Source organism: Budorcas taxicolor, chromosome 4 (assembly GCF_023091745.1).
Source record: "Budorcas taxicolor isolate Tak-1 chromosome 4, Takin1.1, whole genome shotgun sequence".
In the NCBI taxonomy this organism is placed as follows: domain Eukaryota; kingdom Metazoa; phylum Chordata; class Mammalia; order Artiodactyla; family Bovidae; genus Budorcas; species Budorcas taxicolor.
Genome location: NC_068913.1, coordinates 90,977,723 through 90,996,771, shown reverse-complemented (window position 1 = coordinate 90,996,771; position 19,049 = coordinate 90,977,723). Strand labels below are relative to the sequence as shown.

The following is a 19,049-nucleotide window of genomic DNA, read 5'->3' as shown; positions in this document are numbered from 1 at the left end:
TATGTGATATTAATGTGGTATTTACAGAAATTTGTAAAACGTATTATAGTTGAAACTGTTATCATTTTGGTTTTAATGCCTAGTAGCATTCTGTACATTATTTTTGCAATTCTTAAGGTGATAGAGTAAACTAAAAGTGAATTATAAACATTTTAATTGCTCTTCTTCATAATTTTATTTTGAAGTAACTATAGGTTTTAGAATTTCATTGTCAGCAATTTTTTTGTGTCTATTAAACTTCTGTATCTAAAGTGTTTTTCTGTGTGTGTTTCTCTATAGAACAAGATAATTCGAATTCAGACATCAGCAAGATCAATATATTATTTTTTGGAAACTTAGCAAAGGACTGTGCTAAAGTTTTCTATGAAGGGGTAAAATACTTTTATATTACTTTATCTCTTTAGAAATAGAATTATTGATCATGCTATATGTATCCTACAAGCCATTTTTTAGAAATTCATTATAGATTTGCAGATGTATGAAAAATTATACTTTTTTAAAAAGCAACATCCTTAAAATTGAACACTCGAAAGAGATTAGTGAAACTTATCATTGACAGAAAAAGGGACAATTTTTCCTCTCGCTTAAGTTTAATTTTCAGTATTCAATAGACTGTCTTAAAGATAGGTACATTTTCTCTTACTTAAAAATAATCCTTACTAACTAAAAAATAATATGAGCTATAAATCTATATGAGTATATCTATAATATTTTCTGTAGTTATTATAAAATAAATGCCTGCTAAAATCCCCAGCAAGATGATACCAAACCAAACCCAGCAGTGTATTAAAAGGAGAGTAAACACCATGACCAAAGGGATTTATCCCAGAAGTTAAGTTTGGTTCAATGTAAGAAAATCATTATACTACATTGTATTACATTGTAATAGCATCACTGACTAGATGGATATGAATTTGGGCAAACTCCAGGACATAGTGGAGGATAGAGAAGCCTGAGTGCCATAGTACGTGGGGTCTCAGAATTGGACAAATTTAGCTACTGAACAACAACAAAATACATCACATTAATAATAGAACAAAGGGATAAAAACCACAAATTATTATCTTAATTGACGCAGAAAAGGTATTTGAAAAATTCTACATACTTTTGTAGTCAGAACACTCAGAAAAATCGAAGGGAACATCGTAACATAATAAAAGTCAATTATGAAAAACCTCTAACTAACATCATACTCAATAGTGAAAGACTGAAAGCTTTCCTCGTAAGGCAGGAACATGAAAAGGATGCTTGCTTTCACCACTGCTCTTCAGCCTTGTACTAGAACTTCTAGCCAGAGTAATCAAATAAGCAGAAAAGAAAAGACATCTAATTTATAAAAGAAGAAGTAAAATTATCTCTCTTCTCAGAGTAGGAAGTAAAGACATACCTGAAATAACAGGCAAGTTTGGCTTTGGAGTACAAATAAAGTGAGGCAAAGGCTAACAAAGAGTTTGGCCAAGAGAACACACTGGTCATAGCAAACACCCTCTTCCAACCCACGAGAGACGACTCTACATGTGGACATCACCAGATGGTTAATACCGAAATTAGATTGATTATATTCTTTGCAGCCAAAGATGGAGAAGCTCTGTACAATCAGTGAATGCAAGACTGGGAGCTGACTGTGGCTCAGATCATGAACTCCTTATTCCAAAATTCAGACTTAAATTGAAGAAAGTAGGCCATTCAAGTATGACCTAAATCAAATCCCATATGATTAAACAGTGAAAGTGACAAATATATTCAAGGGATTAGACCTGACAGAGTGCCTGAAGAAATATGGACAGAGGTTCGTAACATTGTACAGGAGGTGGTGACCAAAACCATTCCCAAGAAAAAGAAATGCAAAAAAGGCAAAATGGTTGTCTGAACAGGCCTTACAAATAGCTGAGAAAAGAGAATTAAAAGGAAAAGGAGAAAAGGAAAGATATACCTATTTGAATGCAGAGTTCCAAAGAATAGCCAGGAGAAATAAGAAAGCCTTCTTAAGTGAACAATGCAAAGAAATAGAGGAAAACAATAGAAACCAGAAGACTAGATCAGTTTTCATTCCAATCCCAAAAAGGGGCAATGCCCATGAATGTTCAAACTACTGTACAATTGCACTCATTTCACATGCTGTTAAAGTAATGCTCAAAATCCTTCAAGCTACGCTTTAACAGTAAGTACATGAATGAAGAACTTTCCAATGTTCAAGCTGCATTTAGAAAAGGCTGAGGAACTCGAGATCAAATTGCCAACATCCATTGGATCATAGAAAAAGCAAGGGTATTCCAGAAAAACGTCTGCTTCATTGACTGTGCTAAAGCCTTTGATTGTGTGGATCAGAACAAACTGGAAAATTCTTAAAGAGAGGAGATAACCAGATCACTTCACCTGCCTCCTGAGAAATCTTTATGCAGGTCAAGAATCAATAGTTAGAACCAGACGTGGAACAACAAACTGGTTCCAAATTGGGAAAGGAGTATGTCAAGGCTGTATATTGTCACCCTGCTTATTTAACTTCTGTTACATCATGTGAAATGCCAGGCTGGATGAAGCACAAGCTGGAATCAAGATTACCATGAGAAATATCAGTAACCTCAGGTATGCAGATGACACCACTCTAACGACAGAAAGTGAAGAGGAACTAAAGAACATTTTAATGGAGGTGAAAGAGGAGAGAGAAAAAGCTGGATTAAAACTAAATATTCGAAAAATGAAGACCATGACATCTGGTCCCATCATTTCATGGCAAATAGATGGGAACCAATGGAAACAGTGACGGACTTTATTTTCTTGGGCTTGAAAATTACTGCAGATACTGACTGCAGTGATGAAATTTAAAAAGATGCTTGCTCCTTGGAAGAAAAGCTATGACAAACCTAGACAGCATACTAAAAAACAGACATCACTTTGCTGATAAAGGTCCATATAATCAAAGCTGTGGTTTTTCAGTAGTCATGTATGGATGTGAGAGTTGAACCATAGAATTGATGCTTTAAAACTGTGGTGCTGGAGAAGACTCTTGAGAGTTCTTTGAACAGCAAGGAGATCACACCAATCAATCCTATAGGAAATCAACTCTGAATATTCATTGCAAGGGTTGATGCTGAAGCTTCAGTACTTCAGCTACCTGATGTGAAGAGCCAATTGGAAAAGACCCTGATGCTGGGGAAGATTGAGGGCAAGAGAAGAGGGTGATAGAGGATAAGATGGTTGGATGGCATCCTTAACTCAATGAACATGAGTTTGAGCAAACTCAGGGAGAAAATGAAGGATAGGGAAGCCTGGCATGCTGCAGTCTGTGGGGTTGCAGAGTCAGAAATGACTGAGCAACTGAACAGGTCTTCTCAGATGACCTGATCCAATATATATAAAATCTTTAAAAATCCAAAAAAAAAATGCTGAGAGGGCTAATATATGAATTTAGAAATGTTGTAGGGTACATGATAGACACACCAAAAACATTTCTACCATCCAGTAGAACCGTGTGCTGGAAATGTTCTAGATCTGTGTTGTCAATATGGTAGCTACTTGTCTTATTTGGCCAATGAGCACTTAAAATATGGCTTGAGGAACTGAATTTTAAACTTTGTATCATTTTAATTAAATAGCCACATATGGTTAGTTTTTACTGTATTGGACAGCACATCTACAGAAATTAACCACTCTCTGGTGTATAATACAGATTTTTTTTCTGCATGCGTATTAAAATGATTTAAAATTGTTTTTTAATAAGAATCATATGACATCTTTGATGTTAATTAGTGATCCCCTGGATATTTACAGAACCAGTTTTGGCAATTAACTAATATTGAAGCATATAGCTATAAAAATTATTGAGTCATTGATGTCTCCAGATAAATTGTTTAGTATTAGAAAGTACTTCTAAAATGGTGCTACAGAAATATTAGATATGTGGTTGATTTATGGTTGTTACTAACAAGTAAATGATACGGGGAAAAACAATGGTTTCTGTAAAACGACAAAGTCAGATGAGATTGTCTGTACTCTGTCTCTTTTTTCATTTACATTCATTTAGGTTCAGTAAACATTTATTAAGGGCTGACATTTTGCTTGACTTTGTGCTAGGCTCTAAAGAAACCAAAATGAATAAGACACAGTGCTTGACCTTATGGTGTCTACTATCGCTAGTCTATTGGAAATCATTTAATGGTGGTGACTGGAATAGAACTGGAGTAGCAACCTCAATAAACTGAGGATGAATCTGCCTGGAGGATTTGGGGAAAAACATCAAACAGTAGGCACAGAGTTTTTAGTGGAACATTTTATCTGTTAGTCTTTAAAATTTTTATTATGAAAAATTTCACACATATGTATAAGTGGTAAGAATTGAATAATGACTGTCCATATTCTGAATATCTAACTTCAGCAGTAATCAATATTTAGGCTCTTATTTAATCCATTTCATCTACTCATTTTACTGCCACAGGTTATTTTGAGGCAAATAGCAGGAGTTATATAATTTAAACCCTAAAAATTTCAGCATATAAAAGAGAAAGCATCCTAAAATTATGTATATATGTATATGTATGTATGTGTTTATGTATATACACAAATGAATACATACACAATATAATTATACTACTGAAGTGTTAACATCAGCTTTTATAAATCATGACATCATTGGCACAGTCATGTATACACACGCACAGACACACACACACATCTATGTATATTTCTCTTTTCCTATGTATTTGTATACATGCATAAGCACAATTTCATCATTATGCCTACAATAATTTATATATATATAATGTCAAGTCTGTTCCAGTTTCCCTGATTATCTCCTAGATTATTTTTCAATTTATTTTCTTCTACCAGGAAGAGATTTAAGGTAGAGGAATCAGTGAGAGCTTAACAGTAATTCAGAAACTGTAAAGACGAAAACTAATAAGGCGCTTGTTGACTTGACATAGAATTAGTTGTATATGTGTTTTGTGTTTGTAGTTTGGAGACTGACATGAGAAAACATTTCTACTATTTATGTCAGAGAATGTTTTGCCTATGTTCTCTTCTAGGATTATTTTGCTAAGTTTCTGTGAAGAGGTGGTAAATCAATTTTTTCCCTTAATTTTTAATTGGGACAAAGAAAAGAATGTAGTCATTTATTTTTTCCTCAGTGAACAGCTGTTATTAAGTCAGTGGTGTATCTTAAAATCTTACTTTAAAACTTGAGGAAAGCAAATAGTTGCCATGCAGTTCATGTTCTAAAACTCCTAGGGTAGTTCATTAGGCTGTTTCTCTCACAATAGTAACCAGAGTAATTTTTGATGCAATTTAAATGTTTTTGATTGTGATATAATTTTAACATAGTTGGTATGGCACTGTGAAGTTCTGGAGGCAAATATACTAAAAATAAAAAAAGTACTACCTATCAGCCTTATCAGGAAAGTGAACTAGGAAATAAAAGTTTATAAAGCTAATGTATCATACACACAATCAAATCTGCTTGAGGTTGTTTAGGTAGGGTAAAAATCAGTATCTCTGTATAGCTATTTTAATGAGGCACTGCTATGAGTGGCTCCAGTAGAGGCCTGTTATTACTGTTATTCCTTATTATTATTCTTACCCTTAAAGGCATGACTTTATTTCAGCTTTGTTTAAATAATTAGTATTTATGATGACAATTCTGAATTACTAAGAATTCAGTGTTTCATAAGACTCCAAATCATGTCTTATTTTAAGAAAGATATTCTTTAGAAATGATGAGAGGGAGGGAGAGAGGGGAATGAAAGTGAGAATACTTAGTAGGTGTTTAACAGGGAAAGTTTCACTCCCATCACTTACTCCCATTATTAGATAATATCACTGCTGTGCCATTTTTTTGATATCCTTCCAGGGTTATATATGTATGTATATATGTATACTTACATATGTATGTGTATGTATATATGTATACTTACATATGTATATATATGTATATGTTAAACTCATATGTGCGTTATCCAGTGACATCATACTATCCATGTTTTGTAAATTGCTTTATTTCACAACATATCTTGGACATCTCAGAGAAGTGTTTTAAAAATAAATACACGGTATTGAATATTAGGGATCTATTTGCTTATATTTTAAATACATTTTTATCTTTATCCTTAAAATTCTTGTATTTATTCTTATTTGAAAAGCAATATAAAAAGTTTATAATAAAATGAATTAGCATGTACGCATTCTATAAAACATGTGTGATATATTAGATATTAGTATTTTTCCTAACTAATATGAAAGGTGTTTTCTGCTATTGAAATATATTTTAAGTAGGTATTCATTAAAATAGGATAGAACTATACAACTAATTCAGAGAAGGCAATGGCACCCCACTCCAGTACTCTTACCTGGAAGATCCCATGGATGGAGAAGCCTGGAAGGCTGCAGTCTATGGGGTCGCTGAGGGTCGACACGACTGAGCAACTTCATTTTCACTTTCCACTTTCATGCATTGGAGAAGGAAATGGCAACCCACTCCAGTGTTCTTGCCTGGAGAATCCCAGGGACGGGGCATCCTGGTGGGCTGCTGTCTATGGGGTCGCACAGAGTTGGACACGACTGAAGTGACTCAGCAGCAGCAGCATACAACTAATTAGTACTTGTCTGGTAACAGGATATTGATAATGATAAGTCAAAGTTTCTCCTTTTAAAATATACTGGTGAGAAGACTGAGGTCACAATTCAGTTTAAATTCTTTCAGCATTTAAAATCATGAATGCTAGTCATCTGAGAGATCTAATTAGGCTATTTATTTTAGAGTTTTTAGTGTCTAGGGTAAAGACTGTTGCAAACCAAAGGTAAAACTTTTTGCATAAAAGGATGAACTTTATACTTCAGTTCTTATACCGCTCTTGGTCACTTGTTTTCTAAAGCTTAGCTCTGTGTTTAAGTACAGCAGTCCTAAAACATCTTTGCTAGATTAATGGTACATTTTGCAAGCGTACGAATGCTCTGACTGAAACTCCACTCATCTGAGGCATTTTTTTTCAGTTTTAGCTTTTGTTTAAAGAAAGTTTGGGCTTCCCTGGTGGCTCAGACTGTAAAGCGTCTGTTTGCAATACGGGAGACCCGGGTTTGATCCCTGAGTCGGGGTCGGGAAGATCCCTGAGAAGGAAATGGCAACCCACTCCAGTATCCTTGCCTGGAGAACCCCATGATCGGAGGAGCCTGGTAGGCTACAGTCCACGGGGGTCGCAAAGAGTCGGACATGACTGAGCTACTTCACTTTCACTTTTCACTTTCAAAGAAAGTTTTAACATTAATATGTAGATATAAAATACAACTTTTTCAAAGTACTTAAATTTTTTTTTTCAAAGATCTTACCACAAAACTGACAAAATTATAGACGTTTGTTAATATATTTTTTTCCCACCCCTGTAGGATTTAGTTTTGAAAGGGCAGGTAGAATAGTACCTGGAAGTCAGAGATCTGGATTCTTGTCTTGTTCTACAATAGTTAGCTGTATGTGACCACAGACTGCTCATTTATCCTCTCTGGCCCTTATTTTCTTATCTGAAAAGTGAAGATATGCTTGATTAGATGGTTTCTCAGGTCCTTTACAATTCTAAAATGCCAGGTTTCTATGAAGTAAGTTTTGTGGTAGTTGTATAGTTTATGTTAAGATTTAATGAAGGTTTTTTTTAATGTAATATGTGTATGTTTCATGGGTGTATTCATATGTTTCGGTGTTCACCTAGTTGTCTGAAGATTTGTTGAATATTTTTTGTCTTCTATGCTTGATGTCTGAAAAACCTTACTGATTAAGATAGTTATGAACCTTGCCATCATGTAGTAATTTTCAGTGGAGAAAAGTGGAATTAACAACTATTGTGTAATTATTTTATCCAGATGTGATAAAATAATTAATTTTATTTAATTATAAATAAATATTTATATTATTTGTTTATAAATAAATATTTTTGCCTGGAAAAATCTCATGGACAGAGGAGCCTGGTAGGCTGCAGTCCATGGGGTCACGAAGAGTTGGACACTTACTGAGCAACTTCACTTTCACTTTTCACTTTCATGCATTGGAGAAGGAAATGGCAACCCCCTCCAGTGTTCTTGCCTGGAGAATCCCAGGGACGGCGGAGCCTGGTAGGCTGCCGTGTATGGGGTCACACAGAGTCGGACATGACTGAAGCGACTTAGCAGTAGATGTGTACTGAGAAGATTGAGTAGCAGAATAAGAAAAATAGCAGGAAGAATGAGCACAGGGGTACTAGGAGAATAGATCATTCCTGCATGAGGATCCTGGAATCCTAAGGAATTATGTGAAGGCAGAATTCCATAGCGAGTCACACAAAATATGGCTGTTGGACTGTGGTGGGGATATCAGATCATAAAATTATTTGAAACCACTTAAAGATTTTGATTTTCATGCTAATATTACATGTATTACTTCCAGTTATGTCCTTGGTGTTTCATGATCCAATAGATGCTAGTAATACCCATGAAATACATTTCTTATGTTAGAGAAATATTTTCTGTCAGTCACTGTACTATCAGTGACATCAGGTGCCTGACTTTTCTCTGTACCCTTTCACTCTTTAGCAGTGTTTTAAGATGTAATAACCTAACAATATTTGCAAGTTCTGTATAGTAAAAATTACTTTACTGCTTGGTAAAGTCAGATAAATTTTTCTTTTCCTATTATCAGTTGCTTCATATTTTCTCTGCCCTTTTCCTGCTCAGTCATGAGAAATTTTAATGTATTATCCATTAAAATTAGCAAATTAATACACTAGTTTTGTGATTTACATTTTTGATATCTATTAATTTGCTTCCTATTGCACCACTGATTGTGTTCATCATTAGGAAATATTAGCATGTAAAAACCACGTTTGTTTATATGCAAGTAAGTTGCCTGATTTTGTTTTTTCTTTTTAATTGTTCACTTGTAAAGAACACTTATGTTAAAAAGATGTGTCCTGATTTCATTACCTTGGAGACTGATTTGTGGTAGAAATATTCCTTTTGGCTGAACTAAAAATTGTTTCATGCCGAGGACTCAGTCCAAGGCACTGTAACAAAAGGGAAATGACCCCTTTGTGATTCCTGAGTATTCTGAGTTAGTTCACAGATTTCATTTCATGTGTTTTCACTTTTATAACATTGATGCAAAGATAAAGATTAAAACCTTATCGTTTTTAGTAGCAGGCTTATGCTTCTCAGGCCGATTTCCTATTTCTGTTTTCAGTAGACTGGGATAGGCACCCACTCTGATATATCAGAATACTGTAGTCTCACTACTAAACTGTGTATTTACCATTCGTGTTTGAATGGCTTCAGTATGCTTTTCTCAGAAACTTAGAACAATGTATATTAAATCTCATTTCCAACTTAGTCTAATGAATGTTTATACATACTAAAACAGCCTATTGTATATTAATCTTTCTTATCCTCTGTATTTGAATTAATTTGAGAGCCATTATGATTAATAAATCATTAAGTATGAATCCTAGGCCACTTATTTTTCTCTTTGTGAAGTTCAATGTTTCTGTTTTTACCAGTGCTGATTAATTTATTCAGCACATATTTATTGACCACTGATTATGAACAGCAGCTTCCACCAGTCACTTGTATGAGATAGCCATATGGATAAGACATTCTTCGTCCCAAGGATCTAACAGAGTTTTAAGGACAGTAAAAATATTAAGAAAGTTTATAAATAACACAGAATATAAAAAATATTTAAATGATATATAGGAGAGTTTAGAAAAAGGAAGAATTATTTTTCCTTCTTCCTTCTTTGGTGTACAATCTAAGATAAACCTCACAGGGAAGAAACATTTACAGCCTAGATTTTCAAAGATAGATAGATAGATACGTGCAGAAGAGAAAAATGCTATTTATTATTAGTGGGGGCTCAGAATATTCCAAAAATGTATGTGGAAAAGCACTAGATATTTGAGAATATGATTTATGTAGTATTGAATGGCAGTATCTGGAGATAAAACAGGCAAATTCAGTTGGGATGAGATCACCAAGCCCCTTCAGTGCAATTTATATGTGTAAATTAAACATAAATTCATGTTTATAGGGCTTCCCGGGTGGCTCAGCAGTAAAGAATCTGTCTGCAATCCAGGAGACGTGGGTTTGATCCCAGGAGGAGCTCCTGAAAGAGGGAATGGCAACCCGCTCCAGTATTCTTGCCTGGAGAATCCCATGGACAGAGGAGATTGGTGTGTTACAGTCCATGGGTTGTAAAGAGTCTGACACGACTAAAGCGACTGAACATACGACACACACGTTTATTATATATATATAAATATATATAAATGGGGGAGGGATAAATTGGGAGATTGGGATGGACATATACACGTTGCTGCTAAGTCACGTCAGCCGTGTCCAACTCTGTGCGACCCCATAGATGGCAGCCCACCAGGCTCCTCTGTCCCTGGGATTCTCCAGGCAAGAACGCTGGAGTGGGTTGCCATTTCCTTCTCCAATGCATGAAAGTGAAAAGTGAAAGTGAAGTCTCTCAGTCATGTCCGACTCTTCGTGACCCCATGGACTGCAGCCCACCAGGCTCCTCTGTCCATGGGATTTCCCAGGTAAGAGTACTGGAGTGGGGGGCCATCGCCTTCTCCGATATACACACTACTGTATGTAAAATAGATAACTGTGAAGGCCTACTGTATAGCACGGCACTCTGTATAGCACTTAGCACTCTGTAATGTGATATATGGCAAAATAGTCCAAAAAGAGGGCTGTACACCTGAAACTAACACATTGTAAATCAACTATACTCCAATGAAAATTAAAAGTAAAATTTTAAAAAAAGTATAATAAATTAGACATGTTTTTTTCCTTTCTTAGATTATTTTTGGTTGTTTCCATTTTGTTGACTATATGTTACAGGAAAAGTTGTAACTTTTTTGAGTTGTGTTGCTAATGTTAAAATAGAATACACTTGGAAAAAATTTTATTATGAATACTTATATCCTGCTTTTAATAATTTATCTCTTTATTTAAAATTTTTTGCCATCATAAAAGAAACATTTTTTATTTAAAAATTTAGTTTACACAGAAAAATAGAAAAATGCATCTCTACCCCTAACATTTTCATTTAGTATATAGGTTTATGTTTAAGACATTTTAAAGTAAAATAGAAAATAATATGAGATGAGTTATTTTTTGTATTTTGAAGAGAATATAGAACTGACAAACCAGTGACTTCCCTACTTCTGTTTATTTTCTTGTGTTAGTTTGATTAAATAACTTCACATCTTTGGCAAAAATATTGTTTTCATTTAAATCAGAGTATACTGTTCTAAGGTATATTGGAAAAAATTTCATATTTTTTAGTTATAAAAGTAATTTATTCCTGAAGGAGTCTTTAGAGCTCCCTAAAACAGGATAATGGAAAATCTTCAGTGGGAAGGAAAATTTTCTCCCATTTAACTATAGCATTAGCAGCACAGACACAATTATGTTTGCAGTCTCACCTGAAGAAAATAAGATGGAGAAATTTGCGCAGCTAAAATATCTAGATAGAGCCAGAGACTTTAGAAAGACAATTTATGATCCTTCCTTTGATTCATGGATAGTTTATGGAGGGCCTACTTTGTGCCAAGCCCTCTAAATACAAAGCAGAATAAGACACCACTTTGTCTTCAAGGTGCTCATGGCCCAGTTAATGGATCTAAATAGAGAATCCTGGGAATTGACACTATACTCTTATAAATAAAAAATCAGTAATGCAGAAGACTTCTTTTTGGTAGAGATTAAAATTATTGAAGGAAACTGCCTAACGCTCAAGAATTTCTATATATGATTTCTATATATCTCAAGGTTTTGGTGTTAAAATTAGAGTAAGGTAAAAAAATATATACATATATTTTTATAATAGAGCAAGACAAAATTCATTGAATATGGATGTTCCACTATTTGGGAAATAAAACAGGGAGATTTAACTAAAAAATGAGAGAGGCAGGAATAAATTGAGATTGACTTATTACTATTATAAACCTGAGTGGAAAGAAAATATCTTTGTTCTTATTAGTATAGAAATGGAAATTTCTTATTAATATCTTCTACCTTGCATCTTTATACAGGTTAGTTTTATAACAATATGGAGTTTTTGCACTAATGACATGTTTCTCCATGTAGTCTCTCTTGAGATTTAGTTTTATTTAATATCCATGCTTAATATTGTTGGCTCATCACTATCTCTTCATTGTGTTTATTCATGTGTACTTATGCACATAAAGTGAGATAAACATTCATTTTTGTTGCTCTATTTGATAAATAAAAATCTCTATGCGATTTAATTAGTGTTTTCCTGGTCCATTCAGAGAGGCATTGTACTTGTCTATGCCTACATTACTGATACTCATTTTTGTAGGAGATGGTATTCTAAATCTTAGAGTCAGAAAACATTAAGCAAGTTTAGGGAAACCTGTTTTCCATTTTACAGAAATGATTTCCTTTTTTACATAGTAATAAAAATCAAAATCTATGTGGCTTTCAGAATTATGTTATACTGATGGTTTTAAATTATTTTATTCTATATAGGACACCATTGCAGTGGCTGGATTTGTTGTTTTGTCAGCATCTTCATCTCCAAGCAGAGATGGTAAACATTGCTTATTTTTGAAAGCATCTGAGAACTTCAAATCAACTGTTTATGTAAGTGTGCAACTTTTTTAGTCTAATCATTTTATGATTTTAATGAGCTAAAATGATGGACTAGAAGTATTTCTGTATATCTGCAGATAAACTATTTTGTCTGAATATTGTAATTAAATATTTTAAGTTTAAAAACAGAAATCCTTTTCTTAGCTTTATGTTTAGAATGACATCATTCTAAACATAATATCCCTTAAAGATAAGTTTAAACCTGATCCTATTCTCTGCAAGTGTACTGTCATTCTCTTTTGATGGTCTGCTTGATTTTACCTTGAATTAATCAGATTCCCCTTTTTAGATGAAACTGATTTCCTCCTGTTGTTGTTGTTCAGTCGCTAAATCTTGTCCAACTCTGCGACCCTATGGGCTGCAGCCCTCCAGTCTCCTCCTTTCTCTAGTGTCTCCCAGAGTTTGCTCAAATTCATGTCCATTGAGTCATTGATGCTATCTAACCATCTCATTCTCTGTTTGCCCCCTTCTTTTGCCTTCAATCTTTCCTGGAATCAAGATCTTTTCCAATGAGTTGGCTCTTCACATCAGGTGATCACAGCTTCAGTATCAATTCTTCCAATGAATATTCGGGGTTGATTTCCTCTAGGATTACCTGGTTTGATGTCCTTGCTATCCAAGGGACTGTGGACAGTCTTCTCCAGCACCACAGTTCAAAAGCATCAATTCTTTGGTGCTCAACCTTTCTTATGGTCCAATTCTCACATCCACATACGACTGCTGGTAAAACCATAGCTTTGACTAAACAGACTTTTGTTGGCAAAGTGATGTCTCTGCTTTTTAATACACTAACTAGGTTTGTCATAGCTTTCCTTCCAAGGAGCAAGCATCTTTTAATTTTGTGGCAACAGTCACCATGTGATTTTGTAGCCCAAGAAAATAAGATCTGTCACTGCTTCCACTTTTTCCCCTTCTGTTAGATTGGTTCAAAAGTAATTGCAGTTTTGGACTGTGAATTTTAAATCATTATAACTAGACTCAAACACACCTTTATTAATCAAAATAGGAATAATTACAATGAACACATTTTTGCCAATAAGAAATAAGCCTCTTTATTCCTGTAGCATAAAAATCTGTGCATCGGGATTCGATGAACTCTTGGAAAGCATTTTCTGCCTCCTTCTCATTGTGGAAGTGTTTTCCTGCAAAAAGTTGTCGAGATGCTTGAAGAAGTGGTAGTCAGTTGGATATGGCAGATGAGGCAAAGCTTCATAGCCCAGTTTGTTCAACTTTTGAAGTGTTGGTGCAGTCAGGTATTGTGGAGAAGAACTGGACCCTTTCTGTTGAGCAGCGCTGGCTACAAGCTTTGCAGCCATGGATTGGCTGAGCATACTTATCAGTTGTAATGGTTTTGCTGGGGTTCAGAAAGCTGTAGAGGATCAGACCAGTAGTAGACCACCAAACAGTGACCACGACCTTTTTTTGGTGCAAGTTTGGCTTTGGTAAGTGTTTTGGAGTTTCTTGGTCCAATCACGGAGCTGGTCATCACCGGTTGTCATATAAAATCCACTTTTCCTTACACGTCACAATCCAATTAAAACATGGTTCATTGTTATTGTGTCGAATAAGAGAAAATGACATTTCAAAACAATGATCTTTTTGATTTTCATTCAGCTCATGAGGCACCCTTTATTGATCTTTTTCACCTTTCCAATTTACTTCAAATGCCAAGTGACTGTAGCATGAACAACATTGAGTTCTTTGACAACTTCTTGGGTAGTTGTAAGAGGATCAGCTTCTATGATTGCTCTCGATTGTCAACTTCTGACCACTAGCCTCTATGCTCCTCATCTTCAAGGCTCTTGTCTCCTTTGCAAAACTTCTTGAACCACTGCTAACATATTGCACTGTATGTTAGCAGTTAGCAGTTCCTAGGCCAAATTTGTTGTTGATGTTGAAAGTTGTCTCCTCTGCTTTGTGACCCATTTTGAACTTGAATAAAAAAGTTGCTTGAATTTTGCTTTTTGTCTAACATTATTTCTATATTCTAAAATAAATATAAAATAAACACCAAATAATAAGTCATTAGCAAAACCACCGCTAAAAATGCACATTAAAATGATGTATGACCTAACCACATTTATTTAATAACATATTCCAGTATCAAACAGCAAAATTCAGCAATGCAAAACTGCAATTACTTTTGTACCAACCTAATATTTGCCATAAAGTGATGAGACCAGATGCCATAATCTTAGTTTTTTGAATTTTGAGTTTCAAGCTAGCTTTTTCACTCTCCTCTTTCATCCTTACCTAGCAGCTCTTTAGTTTCTCTTTGCTTTCTGCCACTAGAGTGGTATCATCTGCATATCTGAGGTTGTTGATATTTCTCCTGGTTGATATTTCCTCCTGTTTCATTCTTTATGATCATCCTTTCCCTCTCTCTTTACCAACCCCCCGACCCACCCCCCCCAACACACGAAGGTGTTCATCCTCTCCCTCTCTCTTCACCGCCACCGCCACCCCCCCAACTCCATACACACAACCATACACACACACACAGTTGAAGACTACCTGTTTGGTCAAGGCTGTCAGGTAGAGAAGCAAAATTGGGTCAAGCCATGTGCCTGCAGGCCAACATCTACCTGTTTTGTTGTGTTCAGTTTGTCTGAACATGGCATTATATAGACCAGTGTGGTCCTAGGATATTAAAATTAATGAATTAAACTGAAGCTTAGCTTAGACAATTTTGTAACTGTCACTGTTAATTTGTAAGCTATTATGCCATTCTAGTGAACTTTAATATTATAAAATTAAGATTGTAGGTTTAAAAGATTGTAGGTTTAATACAGTTCAGTGTCTGTAATCACATTGGACATGTTTGTATACAAATAAATCCTCTTGTTTTTTTCAGGTTTATGTTAAATCCGTAAGAGATTGTTCTACAGAATCAATGTCTTTGGTAAGATGATGTTCATTTTAATTTAGAAAGGCATACCCTCCCACACACACATACCTATATATACATACAAATATGTATTCAGGCAACTTTATAGCTAGCTATAAAGTTTGAAATAGTATCAGTACAGTGGGAAAACATAAATCTCTGCTTTTTCAATCCACGATGATACTACATTTGAGTTATATATTTGCGTAATAATTAATATCTGGTTTGTCTGTTACCTGGAATATTTGCTTATATTTTGCAAAAGTTATATGCACAAGAAAATTAAAGTGGAAAAGAAAGTTGTATTGTGTGAAGACACTAGGATTTTTGCTACTTCTAAATCTTAGTCATTTCTTTTGCTTTTCATCAGCTTATGTTTAAAACTGATTATTATACACTAAACTGTGATTTGATAAATTATGTAATTTTCAGTAAATAAGTTTTTTACACTTGTGACACATTTTGCTTTTCTTTTACAATCATTTTTTCGATATTTTTAAAAATATTGTTATCTCATAGCAATGAAAAGGTTCCCATTTTTTCAAGTAAACTACTTGTAACTCAGTGAAACTAGAATGAAGGTAATATGCTGATAAAGTTTAATATACAGTTTATGTTCTACCTGTTCTTTTTTTTTTTTTTTTTTTTTGTTGGCAGAGTAATGTCTCTGCTTTTTATTTTATTTTATTTTTTTTTTATATTATTTTTTTTTTTTAATTTTAAAATCTTTAATTCTTACATGTGTTCCCAAACAGGAACCCCCCTCCCACCTCCCTCCCCACAACATCTCTGTGGGTCATCCCCATGCACCAGCCCCAAGCATGCTGTATCCTGCGTCAGACATAGACTAGCGATTCAATTCTTACATGATAGTATACATGATAGAATGCCATTCTCCCATATCATCCCACCCTCTCCCTCTCCCTCTGAGTCCAAAAGTCCGTTATAGACAGCTGCGTCTTTTTCCTGTCTTGCATACAGGGTCGTCATTGCCATCTTTCTAAATTCCGTATATATGTGTTAGTATACTGTATTGGTGTTTTTCTTTCTGGCTTACTTCACTCTGTATAATCGGCTCCAGTTTCGTCCATCTCATCAGAACTGATTCAAATGAATTCTTTTTAACGGCTGAGTAATACTCCATTGTGTATATGTACCACAGCTTTCTTATCCATTCATCTGCTGATGGACATCTAGGTTGTTTCCATGTCCTGGCTATTATAAACAGTGCTGCGATGAACATTGGGGTACATGTGTCTCTTTCAATTCTGGTTTCCTCGGTGTGTATGCCCAGCAGTGGGATTGCTGGGTCATAAGGGAGTTCTATTTGCAATTTTTTAAGGAATCTCCACACTGTTCTCCATAGTGGCTGTACTAGTTTGCATTCCCACCAACAGTGTAGGAGGGTTCCCTTTTCTCCACACCCTCTCCAGCATTTATTGCTTGCAGATTTTTGGATCGCAGCCATTCTGACTGGTGTGAAGTGGTACCTCATTGTGGTTTTGATTTGCATTTCTCTGATAATGAGTGATGTTGAGCATCTTTTCATGTGTTTGTTAGCCATCCGTATGTCTTCTTTGGAGATGTGTCTATTTAGTTCTTTGGCCCATTTTTTGATTGGGTCATTTATTTTTCTGGAATTGAGCTGCATAAGTTGCTTGTATATTTTTGAGATAAGTTGTTTGTCAGTTGCTTCATTTGCTATTATTTTCTCCCATTCAGAAGGCTGTCTTTTCACCTTGCTGATATTTTCCTTTGTTGTGCAGAAGCTTTTAATTTTAATTAGATCCCATTTGTTTATTTTTGCTTTTATTTCCAGAATTCTGGGGGGTGGATCATAGAGGATCCTGCTGTGATTTATGTCTGAGAGTGTTTTGCCTATGTTCTCCTCTAGGAGTTTTATAGTTTCTGGTCTTACATTTAGATCTTTAATCCATTTTGAGTTTATTTTTGTGTGTGGTGTTAGAAAGTGATCTAGTTTCATTCTTTTACAAGTGGTTGACCAGTTTTCCCAGCACCACTTGTTAAAGAGATTGTCTTTACTCCATTGTATATTCTTGCCTCCTTTGTCAAAGATAAGGTGTCCATATGTGTGTGGATTTATCTCTGGGCTTTCTATTTTGTTCCATTGATCTATATTTCTGTCTTTGTGCCAGTACCATACTGTTTTGATGACTGTGGCTTTGTAGTAGAGCCTGAAGTCAGGCAAGTTGATTCCTCCAGTTCCATTCTTCTTTCTCAAGATTGCTTTGGCAATTCGAGGTTTTTTGTATTTCCATACAAATTTTGAAATTATTTGTTCTAGTTCTGTGAAAAATATGGCTGGTAGCTTGATAGGGATTGCATTGAATTTGTAAATTGCTTTGGGTAGTATACTCATTTTCACTATATTGATTCTTCCGATCCATGAACATGGTATATTTCTCCATCTATTAGTGTCCTCTTTGATTTCTTTCATCAGTGTTTTATAGTTTTCTGTATATAGGTCTTTAGTTTCTTTGGGTAGATATATTCCTAAGTATTTTATTCTTTTCGTTGCAATGGTGAATGGAATTGTTTCCTTAATTGCTTTTTCTACTTTCTCATTATTGGTGTATAGGAATGCAAGGGATTTCTGTGTGTTGATTTTATATCCTGCAACTTTACTATATTCATTGATGAGCTCTAGTAATTTTCTGGTGGAGTCTTTAGGGTTTTCTATGTAGAGGATCATGTCATCTGCAAACAGTGAGAGTTTTACTTCTTCTTTTCCAATTTGGATTCCTTTTATTTCTTTTTCTGCTCTGATTGCTGTGGCCAAAACTTCCAGAACTATGTTGAATAGTAGTGGTGAAAGTGGACACCCTTGTCTTGTTCCTGACTTTAGGGGAAATGCTTTCAATTTTTCACCATTGAGGATAATGTTTGCTGTGGGTTTGTCATATATAGCTTTTATTATGTTGAGGTATGTTCCTTCTATTCCTGCTTTCTGGAGAGTTTTAATCATAAATGGATGTTGAATTTTGTCAAAGGCCTTCTCTGCATCTATTGAGATAATCATATGGTTTTTATTTTTCAGTTTGTTAATGTGGTGAATTACATTGACTGATTTGCGGATATTGAAGAATCCTTGCATCCCTGGGATAAAGCCCACTTGGTCATGGTGTATGATCTTTTTAATGTGTTGTTGGATTCTGATTGCTAGAATTTTGTTGAGGATTTTTGCATCTATGTTCATCAGTGATATTGGCCTGTAGTTTTCTTTTTTTGTGACATCTTTGTCAGGTTTTGGTATTAGAGTGATGGTGGCCTCATAGAATGAGTTTGGAAGTTTACCTTCCTCTGCAATTTTCTGGAAGAGTTTGAGTAGGATAGGTGTTAGCTCTTCTCGAAATTTTTGGTAGAATTCAGCTGTGAAGCCGTCTGGACCTGGGCTTTTGTTTCCTGGAAGATTTCTGATTACAGTTTCAATTTCCGTGCTTGTGATGGGTCTGTTAAGATTTTCTATTTCTTCCTGGTTCAGTTTTGGAAAATTGTACTTTTCTAA

At 34.9% G+C, this 19,049-nt stretch overlaps 1 protein-coding gene across 1 annotated transcript in view; it reads left to right on the top strand.

Annotated features, from left to right (window-relative positions):
* POT1 (protection of telomeres 1) overlaps window positions 1-19,049 on the top strand; it is a 102,193-nt gene that overhangs the window by 9,825 nt on the left and 73,319 nt on the right. The window contains exons 4-6 of the mRNA XM_052639003.1: window positions 280-371; window positions 12,514-12,627; window positions 15,491-15,538. Coding sequence (XP_052494963.1) covers window positions 280-371; window positions 12,514-12,627; window positions 15,491-15,538 — 254 coding nt within the window. The remainder of the gene's footprint in view (window positions 1-279; window positions 372-12,513; window positions 12,628-15,490; window positions 15,539-19,049) is intronic.